Raw genomic sequence first — 21,043 nt, forward strand, 5'->3', positions numbered from 1 at the left:
ATTCTTAAATTTCTGGGCAACATTTCCTGACACAGTGTGAGCATTCCTGCGAGATGAACCTTGGTGAACATCTGTGTCTGCAGTGTTATAGCTCATGCCAGTGACAGTAGCTCTGTGATGGGCAGAAGGCACCAAATGTTGATGCATCCCCCGGCTTCCCCCTGCTTCCACTCCACAACTTGGAAAAACCCAGATTCCAGCTCCTTAAAAAAAAAATGTTTATTTCCTTTTGCTTCCTTCATTGATGGAAAGAGTGGCACACAATGGAATCTTTCTGGTGACTATTGTACGTGTTTTCTGAATGCCCCAGTGACCTGCAGTTGTTTGACAAACAGGGAGAAGGGGAGTCCTGGAATGTGCACAGCTGTGCTCTGCAGAGTGCGGTGAGGCAGGAGGAAGTGGGAGACCAGGGGGCGTGTCTAAGGCCATGCTGTCAGACAGAAGGATTTATAAATACAGGGCAGCCTCAGAGAAGTGCTTCAGAGAGGTACCTGTTTGCAACCTCACGAGCTGAGAGAGGATTACTAACCTCCTTTTGCACCCTCTGGACTTCATGACTTTGAGCACAGCTAGAGCACAGCCAGTCATGACTCTCTCACTGCATGGGCTCCTGGCACTGGCTGTAACCCTCTGTGTCTCTCTACAGGAAGGTAGGTGCTGGAAGAGAATACAATACACTTTTATTTAGACTCTCTGTGTTTCTATAGAAAATTGATGTTTATGAAATGAAATTACATTTTTTAAAAGTAAGTCAGATTTTCTCTTTTTTGGGCCCGTTGCAAGGGTTGAAGATCAATGAATTTAATTGTAGTTTTTCTTTCTTTCAGATTGCATGTGTTTTAAAATAGTGATCTATTCATGGTTCTCAATAATAAAACTCACACACATTTTTATTATTGAAACATATTTAATTATTAATAATGCACATGTCAAAATGCTTTATTTTATGCATGTATTTGAATAAATGCAAAATGTTTAAATCTGAACATATGGACATTTCATCATTGTTTTTGGCTAATTCTTTAATTAGACTCATTTTTCATGTTGGTTTTGGTGATACATTAGATCACTGGTCGAGCTCTTTAGAACCTTTTTCCGCTGTACCATGAAATTAAAAAAATATCAGAACAAATCTGAAACCTTTTTACTCCTATTACTCAATTATGTTCCTTTTTTCCAAACTCGGATTATTTAACTCTCTTGCTTTTAAAACTGTTCTGGAAGATGAAATATTCATTTCGTATTTCTTTCCATGTCTACATGACTGCAGTAATAGTGCTCTAATAGTGCTGCTGGACAGCTCTGCTGAGACTGTGAATAGTGTGATTGCAGAGGAATTATATTGGAAACCTGTCATTAATGGCCCTAATAATTACTATTAGCAGTGACATTTGGTCTTATTTGCTGTGTGACAGCATAGCATTTATTATGGCTGTTAAAGTGAAAAGTTAACAGGCTGTGTCTGAGCCTGGCACTAAAAGTGTTCCCACTGCAGGTGAATTAAATCTTGACAGAACCATTGCTGTTTCTGTCTTCTTGATAAAATTACATGATCAAAGACACTTTATATCCAGTTTTGATAAGGATCTATCAGAAAGATTACACCAAACAAAGAAACATTAAGAACTCATTTATTTATCTGTCATAAAGCACTCAACATCTTCTTCAAGTACACTATGAAGCACATATTTTAAAGACTGCTATTTGTAGAATGACTTAATTATAGTGAGATAGTTTTTGTTAACATTAGGGGTTCTAGGTATTTTTATCTATTTCCCTGGAATAACATCACGTTAATAGCTATACAAGTGTTGACACTCCACCTTATTTGACTTCAATTGGTTAAATATGAGCCATGATAACAATGTTTACACAAGAGTACAGTGAGCTCTGAACCTATAGAGGCTGAACAGAAACAAAACTAAAAGGCAGACGACGAAAGTCAAACAAAATAGCGCCGGCATTGTCCAACTATTTGTTTGTGAGTTTGGTTGTTGAGATCTCACTCATCTGGTATGATACAGTGGAATTCAATTGCTTACTGTGGATTTAAAGGAATCAGCCACATTCCACAATAATTAGAACCTAATTTTGTTTAACAACAAGGTGTGTAACAGATGACTTAATTCTGATCTAGGCCAATTTCTTTATGCTGAAGTGGTTGTGTTCTTCAGTGGACTGTAATGTGGAAACAGGATGGAATTAAATCTATCCATCTCAGGAGCTGAAGGTGGAAGTAATTTCTTTTTCTTAAATTCCAGTACTCAGTTTCTCTTCCTCTCTCTCCTCAGGACTGGGACTCCCAACGTCCAGACTGCCAGAGCTCAGCCCACAAGTACCCCCTCAGAGGCACCGTGTGAAACGCTGTTCCTGCAGCAATTGGATGGACAAGGAGTGCATCTATTTCTGTCACCTGGACATAATCTGGGTCAACACTCCAAGGTAGGTGCATTGCCAAAGAGCTGGACAAAAAAAAAAGATTTATAGGTTGCAAATTACATCGAAATGCCTATGGCTTTAAACTTGGCAGCAAAGACGGACAGGCGTGATTCTCCGAGTATCCTAACTGTCACACAGGGGACAAATGCAAACAGTAAAGCAAGTTAATTGATGACTCTTTGGGACAGTGCAACATTGATCCATGCATCAGGCAAACACAAACAAGCAGGGCAGGTACACATGAGTACATGGAAGATTACATAAATTGTGTAACGTGCGATATACTGCAAGGGCATGTATTTAACTGACCTCGCACACTTGTATACAAACATAGCTGACTAAGAGCCTGTGATAAGCTGGCCAGTCTAAGATTCCTGAGAGGCAGCAGAGAGGGGCGGGAGTGTGCGCTTTGACTGGTGGGGGGGGGCGAATTCCAAAAGGGTCGTATGGCTTCCCCTGATCTGCAACGCCCTATCCCTCATGACTCAGAACTTGGAAATGGCTGAGCAAAGTCTAATGCGGAGGAGACTCAGGTGCAGAATATCAGAGCCTTGTTTTTTTTCGCCCGCTGCAGCAAGCTCACACCCTACGGCCTGGGAAGCCCACCTCTGCGGCGCCGCCGATCGCTGGAACGCTGCCAGTGCGTTGACGCCAAGGACCCGAAGTGTGCGGGCTTTTGTAAAGCCAGGTGAGCCTGTTCTCTAGCCTCCTCATAGACATCCCTCCTCTGGTCATCATAGTAGAGTTTGCTGCTGCACAGTGTTCCTTTATTGCCGAGGTCCACAGGTGAGCTCTATCACACAAGCTGGTCGAATGAAAAACACTGAGATCTTGTCCTCCAGAGTAGTCTAGTAGTTGCAAAAGGGGTTTTAAGTGACGATCCACTTCTGTAATGTGTTATTTTTCTGAAGAAGTAGGCCATTTTCTTAAGGAGAGTCGTGAAGATTTATTTGTTGTTGACAAGCTTTGTTGACAAAGAAGTAAACCCGGCATGAAATGAAAAAGGTTTCAAGACTCAGTTCTTCTGAGATGGGGATGCAGCATTTCATAAGTGGAACAAATGGTGGTTGCACAATTTTGACTGCAAAAACTTAAAATCCAACTAGTTCCAGTCGAAACAACCCAAGACTGCTTGTGTGGTTCCAAGGACGCCTTTAAACATTTATATTCTGAGGCTTTAGATCAGTGCTAAAAAGCACAGTATTACTAATGCTTAAGCAGTCCGAATGTAGAAGAAAAGAAAAGCATTTTACATCACTTTGGGAGGAGTACACAGTAAGAGTTTTTTAACTTTTTAAGATTGCACAGTAAAGGTTTGTCATCTGTAAAGATGAGATTTGCCCAAGAGGTGCTTCGTGTGTAGCTATTATTAAATTAGGTTTTGCAGACTAAATGTTTTCTTCGGGAATGTAGAGGAGTGGTAGGTAATTGGACGTCTTTTCTAAGAGTTTGGGTTTCTCAGGAAATTAAGGAAATCAGCAGCACCACACAGCGAAAAAGACAACACTGTGATTGTGCTTGGATGATTGATAATTTAAGAGATTTAGATCCAGCAGTTTGTAGATGGTTGGAGAGTTACACAACAAACAAGTCAGAAATGAGTCACGATTTTCCATCGACTAACAGCAAACTTTACCTTGAAAGGTTACTTCCCAAACAGCAGCGATACACACGTTTTTGTTAACACTCTGGTTATATTGGCTGAATCACAAATTCCAAGCGTTCCTGTGATTTAGTTGTTGTTCAGTCTATGTATATCGGTGGGTCTTGGTGATAAATTCTGGATAAAGTGGAATAAAGGTCAAGGAGTTGAGGAAACTTTACAAACAAATGAAAGGAAAATGTTGGAAATTCTGCTCACGTTAGTGCCTGCATCACCTGGGAGAAGATAGTAATCTGATGGAAAAATTCAGATCTACTTTGTCACTGAAAAGTATCCCTGTTTGGCATTTCATAGCACCAAGTTGCAGTTTAATGTTGTGTACCTGCCAATTCCCTGGGGCGTGATTGCTGTGACATCAATTCTTCTTAATTAGAGGGCCCTGTTTCTAAGCTTCTTTCTGTTTAATCATGTTTACAGTTCCAACAACATTTCTGGGCAGTTTTTGAGCACGTCTGCGCATTCCCTGGACAACGATGATGCATACAAAAAGAGTTTGCGCCTACTGAGAGTCTTCAGGTAAGCATGCAGCATTGCAAACAGCTATCCTCTGTGGTAGAACTGGAGCACTGCCCTAAATATTGAAGCAAAACTGAGGGAAACTGCAGTGTGAAGTTAAATGTGGTGAATGTCATAGGAGAACAATTATAGTGAATGAAGAAGGATTCTCTTTGAAAACGATCCTATTCTTGACAGAAGAAAAACAGCCTTAGAAAATAACGAGATCACTGTGAAGTTTGGCAGTAAAGAATAGGTTCACTGTAAAATAGATTGGTAGAGCCTCAAAACTTGTGTTATCAAGAGAAGTTCTATTTCAAGATTAGGAGACCTTTAGCAATGTACAAATAACAATGCAGCATAGTGTGGCCCTAAAAATGGAGAATCTTTGTGGATTTCCCCCCTGGAAACTGCATGGAAAGGCATTTAAAAGTCAAATCATGAGGCTCCTCCTTAAGCAAAGGGTTGTGGGAGTCTGGAACAAACCACCCCACCATGTTATTGACTCCAATCAGTTACCAATAACCAAATGGGCCAGCTTGGTAACTGTTTTTCTTTTCTAACCAGGTGTGCTTTACTGTAAGGTACTCAAGTCGGTTCTCTTGCAGGGATGTTATCAAGGCCAACGCTAAGGCCGCAGAGAGGGGCGTCTCACCAAGGAAGAAACCCTCCAAACCCCTGCGGTCGCACAGGGCCCACAAGATGCACTACAGATAAACACCGGCAGTCAGAAGAGTGAGAAAAGGCAAGCGCCGGACAAAAGAGATCCAGCCTAGCCCGACGTGGCTCAAGGAAGCAGAGCCCGGTGAGGGGCTGCACCTCAGATGGATCACAAGACCGCTGTTCCCATACAGCCTTAGAAAAAGCAGAAAAGGGAGCAGAGGGATTGCAGAGAAACAAATTCCTGAGTCACTGGATTCTGAAACTGGAATGAACTCTAGGCCTGAAGGGGTTCCTCCTGTCTCTGTAGCAAAACCCCCTCTGGACTATATTGAATTTCAAGGCAGTGTTGAGTTCTCAGGCAGAGATGCCTGCACTTTGGTTCACCCAGAAACACGTATAAACTACGTGTTGAATTTTGTCTCCCTTTGACTTGGGGCTGGGTGGGGGGGGCAGGGTGAAACAATCAGCCACAGCTGAATAGTGTTCAGTTCCTAAGAAGATGGTTATGCCTCTTATTATGTACAGTAAGGGTGTGTGGGGAGGAGGGAGGAGACTATTTTAGTAATGGCAAAGGACTGCTGATCCTTAGTATTTGAGGTATTTCAGCAACCTGTGCCTACAGTGAAACACCGATATGCACATACTTAACTCTGCTCAGGTGTATGGCTTGGAGCATCTCAAGGATTAAAGCAGATGAAGCTGACCACAGATGTTCATCCTGGAAGATCCCTCAGACAGAATACAATCCTCTGTATCAGAGAATGAGAGAATGACAGTAGAAATACCTAAGCACTCCAGTGAGGGAGTAATAATAATATTAAGAAATCTTTATTTATTCACAGTAAAATGACTTGAACCTCATTGAATGATGGATCAGATTTTTAAAAATATTTTTTATTTTAGTTGTTCATATGGACAAGAAGGAAATTACAGATTTCTATAGGTATCTACCTTTAGTTTCTGTTAGCAAGAAACATCACATTTCTATCTCAGATCACCAGATGCTGTATTTTTTCTGACTGAAAATATCCTCCTTGCTGCTATTCATGTATTATAATGTTTTTATAAACAGAGATAAGACATTACATAATTGATTAAGATTGTATACATCTAATGGCTCTTTATGTTTTACACTGAATCTTTTCAATGAACTACTGAAAAGCAGCTATTGTTCTGTTTGTTTTGCTAAGGTGTATGTGCAACATCACCAAGTTTTTTTGTGAACTCCCTCAAGTTTCTGTTTTAAAACAATCTTTGATCGTGAGGGGACAGTAAGCAGAATAATATTTCCAAGCCCGAACCTGTGTGCTTGATGACATTGGAGCAATCATCACAGATAATGAAATTACACATTCCGATATTGAAGTAATTGGGAAAGGCTCCAAAATTGAATTGATACCTTAAGCTCGCAATCATGACTTTGTTACCCACTGCACTGAGAAGTGTCTTTTAGTAAGCAATTTATTCCCTACCGCGCTAAGGATTTGAAAATAGACAGTGTGATTACTGACTGGAATGGTCTTGTTTCGGACTGCTTTCTGCCTTCCTGAACTCACAAGTGCTAGACATTGTTTGTCAGCACTTGAGATATTTTCTTTTGCATTTAACTGGAAGGTGTGCTGTATTCCATTCTGAACAGCCATGGAAACCAACAGAACAATGGGCCTCTGATCTCTCCCTAGGCACTGAAAAGAAAAGTAAAGGCTTTTGTGATCCCGGAAATATTCCATGCATAGCTCTACTATTTTGATTATCGAGACTGACAAGGGGTTTCAATGGCAGAAGCACTGCCAAAAAGCTTTTAATTGTTTTTCTTTTATACATTTGTTTGTGTTTTGGTTTTTTTTATTGTGTTGGCCATATGGAAAAGTAATGTCCTCATTAATGGCAACACAAAAGGCAACAATGCTAATTTGCTTATGGAATGTGTTTTCAAACAGAGTGCTGCTGTATGGAAAATCTTGTTCAGGCTTTTGTAGGCTGTTGAAAACAGAGTATGAAGTGTGCTGCTTGCTTGTCCTGTTTAAGATGTTAAGATTGCTTTGTAAGTTTCATACCAATAACACCATTATCCTTAAACCACGATCATACTCAAGAGCCACTTTTCTTTAGAAAAGACAGGCCAACTGTCTGTATACAAGTGATCTTTCATCTGTAGAAGGAAGACTTATCTTTAATATACTGCTAGTCAAGAGTTAAGAATACTGCATTGCAATAAGCACTGTACCTGTATTTTGTTATTAATTTACTCATTTTCCTGTAATTTGAACATTAGTCTTGTCGTGTTTTTATTTATTTATTTTATTTATAGTTAGACGTTATTTTATCTGATGATGGATTGTGCGAATGTATTTCTTGTTTTGTATGCCATTTTAATAAATTGATAAATTATTTGTCAAAGAATAGTTTACTGTATTTAAAAAATATATATTTTGGGACTTATGCTTTTCAACACAATTAGGAAATGCCAGAGATGCAGATTTCTGAGCATGGTAGCTGTACCTAAGAACATAAGAACATAAGAAAGGTTACGAACAAGAAGTGACCATATGACCCATCTAGCTTGTTTGTATTTTCAATAGGTCATTTATCCAACGTTCACATCTAGTCATTTATTCTAAAGAACCCAGGGTATTGGCCTCAACCACACTCTTGTTCCATAACCAGATAACCCTTTGGGTGAAAAGGTGGCTTCTTTTTTCAGCTTTAGTGTTAAATTCACTTCCAAATGCACTTGTGTCTTTGGTTCATGTTCACTGTACATTCACGGGGGCGAATGAAGTCCTTCCATGAGAGGCCTGCCTGTCAGAGCCCTTCCTCTAGTGAAGTGTTGGGAGATCCACAGTTTCTCACGGAGTCTGGCAAACCTCAGAAGTCACAGTTTCATCAAAAACCAACAGCACTCACTCATCTCAGCCCTTCCATTCTGATGCTCTTCCTCTTGGGTAATGCTGACTGCAGTGTGCTGGAGGGCACAGGTATGCTTTACAGTTTGCCTTGGTGAAGTGTGAAAATACATTCTTGTCGATCCTGCAGTTCTGAAGTGTGTGTATGTGTCTTCTGGTTTTGTACGTACTACAGCGCAAACAGACATCTGCCACAGTCTCTGAAAAATAGATGGAGATTGTCTACCACAGTCTCTCCCAGCCTGAAGGAGATCACCTATGACAATCCCTGAAAAACAGGCAGGGATCCTTGGCCACAGTCACTCCAGATCTGACTGAGAACATTTGCCACAGGTTTTGAAAAACAGCCCTATGCAGAGCTGCACACAATCTGACACCGTCTCCAAAGATCTCATTCGTAAGGGCAAGAAAGGAAGTCTCTTCCCACTGTGGCTAATCACAGCAGCTTGCAGGTGAGGCCAGCTGGGACACACAAAGAAAACAATGGAGTAGATGGATAACAAACACACTAATCACTGCAGGTTGTTCAACACGTATCCAGCATTTGTTTTGATTTTTTGTCAGAGGCACGGTTTCGTAATCGCTCCTCCCATCACAGCACTTTTTTCATCCTTTCCTCAAACGTGTTCCAGTAGATATGTCCTGTGCAGGTGGCCTTGTGGAGGTCTCACGTGTAAATATCCTGTTAGGAAGTGAACTGCATGAAACATTCCTGTCGTGTAGAACCTGAGGGTCTTTAGGAATAGGTTCTGACTAGACTAAAGACAAAAGAGCAGAGGTGTTGCAAATATATGATGCCTGGTGTCACTCTAAAGACGATTTCTGAATTGACTCATCGGACATATTTTCTGAAAACATTTCACAGATAAATCTAATGCTTTCACGGTATGTTTCTTAGATATAGACACAGTGTCACTGCCTTTTACACGTATAGTTTGTTATATCGGCGAAGAAAGTCAATCGCAATCTCACAACTGGCCCAAGACATAATTAATTCCCCATGTACTACCCACCTCACTTTTTGCAGACAGAAACTACTGTAGTAGCCTGTTACCTACATGTCAGTAGTGCAGCCAAACCCTAATACAAGGTGGAGTACAGGAGTGATTTTCGTTTGTGTGCTTCATTGGTGTAACTCTCCAGGATGAGGGGAAAAGACATCCCAACTCCAAGGACAAGCCTGTCAGAACTCCCTCTTTAATAAGCAGTGACCCATAGAGCTGGGGAGGTTTGTGAAATAAAATGCACTAGCACGTATGCTAATCACATGATATTTCCAGTTTATTGACATTTAGCTGTTGATATCTAGTACAGTGATATTTATAACAATGGGATTTGACTGCCTCCCAGACTTCATTTCAGTAACTCCTCCAAACCCTAAATCAAGGAGGAATGAAGGAGCGATGTGATTTGGTACAGTATGCCTTAACTTCACTGGCTGAGGAGAACGATAACCAGATCATGAGGAAGAGACCCCACAAAAGAAGTGAGAAACACCCCATAATGCCAATGCAGATGAGTAATGATTGCCAATGCCAGTGGGGTTAGAGCTTACTTGGCTCTCAGTGATACTGTAACTGTTGCAGCCTTTGGGACACTTCTAGGCTCGATCAGTCAGGGACACCTATCTCTTCTAGTTGGCATTGAACCTCCAGTACGGGGCTCTGCTGCCTGTGATGACTCAAAGGCAGGCAGGAGCAAGGACTCTGCCTAAACGTCCTCATTCGCCCCTGTTTGCACATGCCAGGTTTGTTTCCTTGATCCGGGAATAGATGAATAATCATGGTCAGCTCTGTATAATAAACATACATGTCATATTTGTAAACCTGCAACTCTAAACGAAAAGAGAAGCTGGAGGCAAAGAGACCGTGATGTGGACCATGCTTCTGTTTTTGGGAGGTGGGAGGAAACTGAAAAATCCGAAGAAAGCCCATCTGAAAGCCCCTGTGATCACTGGGAAAACAAGAGGCTAAACCAGGATTATTTATAAATGGTCAGAAATATGACCTGAATTTTTAAGGAAAAGCATATTTTGTCTTGAACAGAATGAGTGGATGAATGCAACACATCTTTTTTTTTACCTAAGTTTGTGCACTTGAACACGGCATTATTAAACCCAGGATGTTTTTTCCACAAGAAGTATTTGAGATGAAGTCGGCATTGCTAGTCATGTCCCCTGTTATTCATACAGGAGGAAGGTTTAGATGTCATTGGTTTTGTTGGGGTTCAAGAAAACACTGTTTGGCCCTTGTTGGCTTATATCCTTGGTATTTCTCAAACGTTTTATTCAGTTCCCGCTTCCTCTTGTGGAATTTTTCCAGGTGGAATCAGCAATTGTAGCGGACACAGTGAGTGTAATCTCGGGACATGAGAAGCAGTGAGCCATGTTTATCAAGAACTCGGCACTGAAGTTGAATAAGCACTGCTGAAAACTAAAGGCAATCAGACTTGTGGATCTTCTAAGGACACAGACCGTGATAATCTAAGTCTGTGAAATAAAATTAGAATGTTAGTAACTTAGTGTTGGAAAGAAAGACAGCTTAAATTTTACGTCAATGTATCCAATGGCATTACCAACATAAACCATATAGCCTATGCATACAGTATGTAAATCTGTAAGAGATCTGAAGAATCTGCCCTTTCACAGCTGGTCAGAGAGGGAAAGTGGCTGAGTATATAATGAGACAAATCCTTTCTTTTTTGTCTGATGTCATAGAGCTGTCTGGTGCAGTGCACTATGGTATTTTATCTGTTCAAGGTGCACACTTATCTCTGTTGTTGTTCTTTGTTGTTTACTTAAGATTGCATTCACATTGGAGCTCCAACTTGGTTTTTGGAGATGTGATTGCTGCAGAGTCTTGAAGGCAGAAGCAGACAGTGCCTGAAGTCACGAAAAACAGATACAAGGTACGATGGTGTGACCTCATTCCCAGTCTGGAACTGAGCCTTTAACCCTGAGCATTGTGAAGCCCTGAGGAGAGTAACCACCTGACTGTGTAATCATAGTCTTGTATAAAAGAATACACAGTGTGGATATGTCTTCTCCTTAAAGTACATAGTTTATCGTGGTTGTTTCATTAATACTTTTGTGGGACATTATTTTTTTCACTGCGTGCTATTATTAACATACCTTCATGAGCACAGTCTTAGTTACTCTGTTTATGGGTCTTCATGTTTGTTGACGGGCAGCACAGTGGAGCAGTGGTTAGCTGGGACCCCCGGTTCACTTCCAGACCAAGGATGCTGTCTCTGTGGCGTTTATTGTTCTCTTCCTGTGTTCACGTGGGTTTCTTTCAGGTGCTCTGGTTTCTTCTCACAGTCCAAAGACATACTGGCTGGTTAATTGGCTTCTGGGAAAATTGGCCCCAGGTGATGGGCTGGTGTCGTGTCCAGGACGTCCCACCCTTGTGCTCGTTGCCTGCTCCAGATCCCGCAAGACCCCGAATTGGAAGAAGTATTTTGAAAATACAAAGATGGATGTTTGTTGATACAGTACATCAGGAAACCTAGCAGGTGTTGCACAAACGTCCGTTTCACTTATACAAGGCAGATGGGTGAAGCCAGGACACCACACAGACTCACGTGCACCTGAGTTTCACACATGGGCCAGCTTCTATGCAGGAAAAAAAACAGCTCTCTTTTGCAAGTTCTATTCCCGTTCTGTGTTAGTGTCTCCATCAATCTGGGAGAAAAACAGGATGCTTTTTTACATTCCTGTTACATTCCTGGCTTTACAAAAAAAAGAAAAGAAAGGAAAACAACACAAAAAAAAAACTGTTGGAAAAATCCAGGCGTGTCGCCTTTCAATAAAGGCAGCTGATACGCTGCGGATGGTGGTTGATAATGAGGTGATTAATCGCTGGATTGTCATGCCATTCTTTTTGTCTTTGTTGTACAGTGCAGAATGAGTGTTTTTGCCGTTATTTTGTTCCTGCGAACATGGCCTGCTGAGCCTAGCCTCTGATTACAGTAGAAACGGTATCAGAACATTCCGTCTCTTCCTGGTTTTGTTTATGGGGAACTGTGCAAACGTCTCTTATTGCCTGAGCCAGATACAGTATGTGATGCCTTAATAGTCTGCAGACATGAGGCTGATGAGAGGCAGTGGGGATTGACAGGAGGGGAGAAGTGCTTCTGTTTGCTATCTAATCAGTAAACACTTTTGATGGGGTCAATCTGAGGTTTCAATTGGACAGCACTGATGGGGGTGAGTGTATGCGTGTGGCAGGGAGGGGGTAGGCTTGAAAGGGGGTCTTAACTGCAATTTCTGCCATGTGCTTCATGGCCAACAAAACAAATTCTCGATCTCCTGACCTTGTTGACCACCACACTTAATGTAAGAGCGAGCAGAAGAGTCAGAAGCAAGGAGCCACTGTATCTACAATTAATTGCTTTTAAATGTGTAAGGAACATTACAAGGGTGATAAACTGTTCATATATGACTTTTCATTCTTTATTTCCAATATATTCCATCCTATGTAAACTGTGTCACACTATGTAGTATTAAGCCCCTTTGCATGTACTTGATCCTAAACCCTTTGGAAAAGTTCCATAAAAGATTTTTAAGTTCATTTCCCCTTGAATTTCCCTTATGTGATCTAAGGCCATTACACAGTGATGCTACTAAATAAATTGCAAGCAATGCCCTCCTAGATATAGGAAAAACTTTTTATATCTAATATAAAGGCATTGAGTACTGAGTGTACCTGTTTCACTCATTTCTTCTCATACTCCTCCCTCCGCCCAGTATTCACCTTTGCAGCAGCTCCCTGGCTCATTCCTTAAAAAATGAGAGGAGTCCTTTCAGCCTTGTCCTTCCAGTCAGCCTGCCTTTCCCTCAAACAGGCGAGTTAGGTCAAATTTTAATAGTCTGACTCAACTTATACTGTCTGAACATCTGAGCCGTTGAGCTCATTTGGCGTTCTGACTGAGTGCATTTACTCGTTGAGCCAGGCTGAGGCCTTTAGAGGTTTTGATATTCTTTCACTTTTCCCTCTGCAATGAAGTGTAAGAAGGCTAGGCGATCTATTAGTTAGATCTATTATTAAGGTTAAAGGTCTGGATCAACCCCTCAACAGACTCAACAGTTGAATTAGGAGATTCAGTATGACTGAACTTGACCATGCAGCACGTAACCTCTACTCTATCCACAGCCTGTTTTTTAATGATGCATCTCGTGTTAATGCACCTTCTGTAATTATCTACATAAGATGCTTTGTAAAAAGGGGCTGGCTTATTAACAAACAAAGGAGGGTGTTCTGCCGAGAATGTATCAGTACTAGTGGAAAGCAAAAGTTTTCAGTGAAATGGAAATATATCTTTAGGTGTGAATGCCACCTTTCAAATGGATGTTTATATGGAATATGCACAAAATTGTGCATTGGGTTAATGTGTTATTTGTAAAAGTACACAATTGTATCAGTTACCTTGTTTGCATGGGGTAATGCCTTCTATACACTGTATGAAAGAAATAGACAAGGCAATCAGAATGGAAATATATATTGTTAAAAGTATAACATTCAAATGAAATCAATTCATTAGTAAGATCTCATTTAGATTACTGTGTACAATTTTGGTCACCAAGATAAAAAAAAAGATGTTGATGCTCTGGAACCAGTCCAGAGAAAAACAATAGGATACGTTATGGGCGCAGAGAAATGTCCTTCACTGACAGGACTGAGAGTTAAAGAACTGAACCCTTCAGCCCTGAAAAAAAGACCATTAGTGAATTCAAGTATTTAAAATCCTCAAAGACATTGACAAAGTCAACCCAATGGGCTTTTTCAGAACCAATAGTGAAACATCAACAAAGGACGCAAGTGGAAACTACAGGAAAGTATATTTAAAACTGAGAATAGGTGGTATTTTTGGATTTACGGATTAGCTCTGTTGTTCTGCTTTACCTGTTTGCAAACAAATCTGTCCACCAAAAATCTTTCTTTTTTTGACAATGCTGGTGGGAATCAGTAATGGAAAATACAGTTAGAGGATTATGTTCCCTGGAGTGTTTATATATAATGTGTTATAATTCCTACCATTATTTATTTGGAGTGCCCATTATATTTTTACTTGTCTTTTCCCTTCCTTACTCCTCAAGTGCCCGTATGGCATTCTTTTGTATGTGGGAGTCTGCAGGATGGATGCAGATTCCTAGTTTAATGATCTTATCATCCTTTCCAATCATCTCTCCTTCATCTCATCCCTGTCTCCTAGTTACACTGTCGAAACAAAAGAAAAAAAAACAAGATGTGAATCTTCAAGTTCAAAACTTTCCAGCGAATGAAAACATCTCCTGAGGCTGCAAAATGGTAAACATATATTATGGAGCTACATAGATTCCTTTAGCCCTAGAATGAAGTAAACACACTGAAGTAGACACACACTTTGGAGGGTCTATATATTTTCTACATCTACTGTATGTCAAATAGCAGCACCTGAAAGTTAGACTGGTTGATCAAAGCCCCTAACAAGCTAATTTAAATAAAGTCATGTCTTTAATTTAAAGCTTTTTTAATGACAGAATTCGTTTTTTTAGAAGGGAATTTCAGGATCATGGTTCAAAATAAGTAAAAGCCTTTTTTTTCAAAATCCAGTACATTTCTTTGGAACTGCAAACTGTAATCTTCATTGAGATCTTAATTGATAACTTGTAGTAGTAATTAATAAAGTTCTAAGGTAAACTGGAAAGTTCCCATATTGACCTCACTTAAACTTACTTAAAACTGGAAGTATAATATTGTCCATTATCTAGAGCACTAAGCTACCTTAAGCAGGAGCATTTGTAGTACTATGATTCATTCTAAAGTCCAACCACACATCACTTGAAATATCTTGCCCCAACTCACAACTCATTTAAATAAGTAACAATTCATTGTGAATTAATAACTCTATTTTTTATTGACATTGATCAATTAGAAATAAGCTGGTAGATTACATTGGTAGCATCTCAATGTTTCAATAATGGCGGAACACAGGCTGCTTTCCAAATGTATGAGTTTATGAATGAAACACCCCACCACAATGCAGAAAATATTAGAAATGAAAATACAGTGTCTGACCACTCTTCCTATCTTACACAGAATATTGTACAGTTTCTAAATTAAGCTGTGAAACAGATGGGGCATTTTTACGGAACTCTGTGGCTGAGAAGCAACTGTGGGTCTTTGCGTTCAGTGCAAAAGTTGCCTGGATTTGGTCTCTCAGCGCCGCTGACCTCATGTTGAATCCCCAACATGCTGCAGGTCTAATTAACGTGTGCTGTGGCACACGTAGTCCAGATGGTGAGATAGTCATTCTTCATGGGCACATGTGACTGGGACACTGCTTTATGTAAACTGTCCACAGGTTCTATAAAAAGCTGCTGTTCACAATTCCAAAACAAGATAACAATCTTAATTTTTCTATTCATACATTTTCAGATACCCATCACATGTTGGTTTATGTGTCTTGTGAAAGAATAGTAGTCTAAAGGAGATTCTTAGTGACAGTGCCCACATTGCAGTCTGGTAGTCATCTGCTTTTACAGATTGGCACGTCTATGAAGGGGCAAAACAATGTTTTATTGTATGTAACCAGCCACATAATACCAGACTTCAGTGAATATGCTGTGTTATTAAATGCGTGCCAAATTATTTTTTTAGATGTGATTTCTAGAGTCTTGTGAGGGATCTTAAATCAATGTCTCAACAGTCTTTCAGCTGCTGGTTTGATACTTTGTTTCAAAGTTTACTCAAATCTGCCAATTTCTTGTGATTGTCTTTCCAAAAGCCAGCATCCTAGATCTTATGTCTCTCTCATGTTGCATTCAAGAAAAATGACAGCTTTCATTGGCTTGGCCAAATAACACTGGACAAAGTTTTATTCTGCATGTTCTCAAGTTGTGGAGATGTTCAGCATGTGTGCCTAGTGTGCAGTGAAGGTGTATAGTGTTTGTGCATGTGTTCATGTCAAGATTTAAAGACATTTTGCAATAGATATGAAAGTAAGACATTCAAAAAAGTAAGAGACAAGGGTATGTGCTCAACAGGTCATTGTAAGATCTGAGTGAATCAGTGTCCCTAAATAAGCTTGGAGCTTGGGTCCTCCTTGCACGCTATGTTCATTTGTGCCCTATGGTTCTGATTCTGTGCCTGAAGGAGAGACAGAAGCTGGGGACTGCCTTTGCTCAGCATTGTTCTGTGTTTTATCGGGCAACATGGCTAAAGGAACTTGACAATAACAAAATCATGCAGGCCATTAAACCGCTCAGCTGCTTTAACTGCCTGGCTTTGAAGACACAAGCGGTGTTAAAAGCATTCTTTTTAAACTGCTGGCTGCTTTGTGGCTGATGCCAGGAAAAGCTGGGAAGAGAGCTGGCACTGTTCTCAGCATCAGCATGGCAGCACACTTGGTGTTCGGTTGAAATGCATGAACAAAGGGCCAGCCATGACCCTACACCACCTTGATCCAACCCCACCCCCCCCACACGCCGACTGCCCAGCCCAGCCCCCACCCTGGACGCCAGCGCTCGCGTGTGGCCGACTCCACAACAGGATGGAGCTGTTTCCTCAGTCTCACAGATTCGGCCCAGACAAACACGCTGCCTTAGCTCCAGTCTCTTGTGTGATAACCCCCTGCTTTTCAGGAACTTTCCTGATCGCTGACGGCAGGGCTCAGGAATTGTCGGTGTTTGTGCTGTGTCTCTGGGCTGACAATAATCTAGGGATGAAAACAGAAGTCACCGAGCTAAAACATTTACATTTCCACCAGAAAGCAAGAAAGTAAGATAGGTGACGTGAAGTGTCTTTGCAGATACTGCATTTGAAATTTCATCCTGGCCAATGTGAGACAGAGCAATTTCTGCACAGACATTGATAACTGCAGAAATGTCTTTTTGTTTATTATTTGAAAAAAAAAAACTTTCTGCATTTTGCTGTGTTTTTATCATGTTATTGGTTATGGCTGCTAATTTCAAAATTTGTTCATGAATATTAAGCAGTGATGTTCTACAGTTCTGGATTTGCTTTAATACAATAGTATTAGAGGAAAATGGGAGGCTTCCTGCTGTCTTCTCGGAATGACATTTCTAATTAAGAGCAGAGGTTTTGTTTATATAATGTCTAATCTTTTAATCCAGTATTGCACAAGTGCCAGGGTCAGTATCCAAAATAGAAAGGAAGGCTCAAACCCCAATATGAATAGAGAGAGGCGTGTGCATGTTCCAATATTTTTATTGCATTTAGAAAACAAACAAAAACGCTGCCTGTACACGCTGTTAATGAAACAAAACTAGCAGGATCTGGCAAAGAATGCATGCTGTTCCCAATCGTGGTTTTTCTGTTTTTCTGTGAACCTCTGTGGAAAGTAATAATGGGATTGATAATATACAGCAGGCATTCTGTGCCTGTGTTAACAACACCATGCAAATTCTGGAGAATTCACCCACTCTTCCATGGCGTCTTTGACTGACTGAAGTGCAAGGAGAGGTCAGGTTGAATCACCAGGACAGTTTGGGCAGTAGGGGGTGTGGGGACTCATTCTCACTGGGAGAAACCACAGGAGACCCCCCTGGAAGAACTGTGGAATTTGCTGGGGGTGTGTGGTTAGTAACTTATAAATATTACCTCATCAAACACATGCCAAAAAGTCATTCAAAGAACACGCCACACTACCCACAAGACCAGAAAACAGCAATGGGCTCAGACACTTTCAACAGTTCTGTTGTGAAAATGACAGGCCTAGAGCAGGAATGTGCATTCTAACAACAACAATCAAAATGGTTCGTTATTATTTATTGAATGTGTCTGAATATGTATAATATTTAAGAATATTCTTTATGTTTTGTTATGTTTTAATATGATTTATTTTGCAGATGCTTTTATCCAAAGCAATTTAAAGGGTACCATGTAAACAGTCAGGTGCAATCAGAACGATACACAACACTTGAGTCCACATTTGAACACACACTTCTAGTTCTGCATCAAAGACCCTTATCCTTTACTGCTGTCTGTGAACTATTCTAGTTAAAATGTTTGTAAATAATGGAATTTTGTATTTGCGAAACTAGGGTTTTTGCTTTTTTATCCGAAGGCTTGAGACACACTGCTCGAATCTCACAATCAGTATGGCATGAACTCTGTGGCATTGTTGTAACTCCATATATATTTACTTTCTGCTTCTGAATCTTGAAAAGGGCTGCTGTGGGTTATGATCCTGGATACTGTGTGAAGGAGTTATATGTGAACACAGCATGATACAGTAGATGTAGGGGAAAAGTGACTATAGAAGCATTAACAGTGGAATATTTTTAGCCTTGATACAACCTCTTTAGCCTTGACAGGCAACAGGTGTAAAGTAACAACCAAGTACTGGTTTAGAATTCCCAAAATAATCTATTCTTCACAATGTGAAAGAAAAAATATGTTTGCATCACACCTAGCCCTTTCAGCAAACGTAGTAAAAGATACAGATGTCTTCAACAAGGTGTGAAGAATAGAAGGTTTGGTCCTGTATGTTTTTTGAGCAGGTCTTTTGTTTAACAATTAATGGATTTTGATTGGATGAATGCAACAATATAATCATGAAAACATAGCTGGTGCTGCAACGTCCTTGTCACACTAAAAGTTCTGTGAAAAAGAAAACATATTTCCAGGAATAGTTAATTGGAAAAAAATAGAACCGTTGGCTGCCATTACCCACGTCTCAATTCATCAATATGAAGCAGGTGAGGTGCAATTCACCGCAGAGATTTTTCTGAACAACAAAAAGAATAAGAGGGGTTTTCCGTCTTTGAGATCATTACTGGTAGTCTAACCATTTCCTTGTTGTAAATTAAGGTTTCAGGTTAAGGAATGAAAACAAAATGCTGATAAGACAACTCTGTGTTGAGATTCAAACGCTTCTTATGATAAAAGGGTTCAGTAGGAATCAGGGACGTGTTGTATGACACTGAAGATCAGCAGCAGCATTTTAGCACCAGTGAGGAGCAAGGATATTTTTTGCTTGATATTTCAAGCTCTTCTTAATGTTTTCATTTTAAGAGATATTTAATCTTCATTTTAAAGAAGACAGTAGAAGCTATAAAAAAATCAAAAAAATTAATAATACAGCATCACCTTAGACATTTTTAAAAAATAAATGAAATTGTTGTTAGCTAAAGAGAAAAGAAGTTCTTCAAACTTCAGAATCTCACCAACACACCAGAACTAGCTACTGTACTGAAATCAAAGTCCATCTGTGTTTAAAAACAGCCTTTTCAGAAAAGTTATTCCTTCAGTTATTTTATGTGTTCCATCACAAAATTCCTGGAATGCTTGAATGCTATTGTCATTTTTTAGTTATGGCTAATTCTGACATAGATGGAATGTCGTTTCTTTAAATAAGGGTGAGCTGTATAGACTGAATGGGTTAATTGGATAATTGTGTCTGTGGATGCATATCCTGTTTTTTAATGTACAAATTCCATATCCTCAACAAAACATGTGCCTTAAGCCTTTCTCAGCCTATTGTAATCTTGTGCAAGTCTCCCAAACAGTTTTAGAGATGAAACTGGGATTATGGTGAATTAGGCTGTGTGCTGAGACAGTGTCATATGTTGCCAGCATCAGGACACCATGTTTATAGCCATTTGAGGACTAATAGATTCACAAGTGTAAAGTAACAGGGGCCTCTTAAAGGTGAAGTCACTCTCTCAGTCATTCATTAGCATTCCAATTGCTTTTTCTTTAATAGGCAAACCTTGTGGTGAAAGTAAAAATATGCTCATTTAGTATCTGTGGTTAGGGAGGTCAGAGGTGTACAAACCAACATCCTAAATGGATAGCTATAGCTAGCTTCAGACACTCATTGAATTAAATGTTGGTCCTTAATGTGATCATTTAGATCATCAAGAATTGTTTACAGGACAAGTGGGCATGTGAACTATCAGGTTTGGAAATATGTGTAACCCAGCATTATCTCATTCCTCTTGAGGCTGTAATGAAGGGTGTGGTCTGTGAGATTGAATTGATGGACATTCCACCAGATTGAGAATTGAGATTGGATAGAGGTTAGTTTTTGCCAGGAAAGGAGATGGGTGGTTGTCCAAAACTGTTCAAACTAGCTGAGGTTTGTCTATTTATTGACGGGGTTCTAATGTTTCAAAAGCATCAAAGTTCACATGGAGAGGATGTAGCAGGGATTAGGGATTTATATTTTGAGCCAGTTACAGTAATTTCATTCTTTCAGATGTTGAGCAAGGTTGTCCTGACGTGGTCCTGGAGGGACAGTGTATTCGCAGAGTTCTCATTCTGACTCAGCTTTTAAAGATTAAGATCAGATCATTAGTTATCATCAGTTTAAGGTTGCAGATTCCCCACTGTGAAGATATTGTCCTTTCATTGCCTTTGTCCTTTGAATACTCTTCCTGCCCATCTTAAAAAAAGCAGCCTTGGTTGATGTTTTTAAATCCACATTTAAAACATTTAATTTCCCTCTTCAAAACTTATATGTGTTGCCTGACCATTAATGTACTTATGATTAAATTCACTCTTGGAATCTCTGTCTCAATTCACATTCATACATTTGTTTATTTACTGTTTACTGTACTTTGGTTGATTCATGAAGAGATGGGAGTCTCCCAACGGGTCACAGATTTGACATACAGTTTTATAGTTGGGTTCAACTCTGACTTATCAGTGAAAAGAAAGAAATACAGGGTGTTTTTTTCATAGCTGATTGCATTTCATTTCTTGGATGTGATGTGCTTTTTGTCAGACTGTCATATCCAGGAAAATGTTATGTGCAGAGGAACAGGAACCCCTGTCAACATGTGTGAATGAAATAATTGGACTGTATCAGTGTACGTTATATTTCAGAAGTGATGTTTCCCATGAAAGAGGGTAGTGTGCGATTCTTATCT

General features: G+C 40.0%; 1 protein-coding gene across 1 annotated transcript; it reads left to right on the forward strand.

Annotated features, from left to right (window-relative positions):
• Window positions 1–492: 492 nt before the first annotated feature.
• LOC102696902 (endothelin-2) lies at window positions 493–7,619 on the forward strand. Its single transcript, XM_015348430.2, has 5 exons — window positions 493–650; window positions 2,292–2,442; window positions 3,014–3,127; window positions 4,520–4,618; window positions 5,206–7,619. The coding sequence occupies exons 1-5, from the start codon at window positions 554–556 to the stop codon at window positions 5,312–5,314; spliced, it is 570 nt and encodes a 189-aa protein (XP_015203916.1). The 5' UTR covers window positions 493–553; the 3' UTR covers window positions 5,315–7,619.
• Window positions 7,620–21,043: the final 13,424 nt, after the last annotated feature.

This window comes from Lepisosteus oculatus, chromosome 11, assembly GCF_040954835.1.
Source record: "Lepisosteus oculatus isolate fLepOcu1 chromosome 11, fLepOcu1.hap2, whole genome shotgun sequence".
Lineage (NCBI taxonomy): Eukaryota > Metazoa > Chordata > Actinopteri > Semionotiformes > Lepisosteidae > Lepisosteus > Lepisosteus oculatus.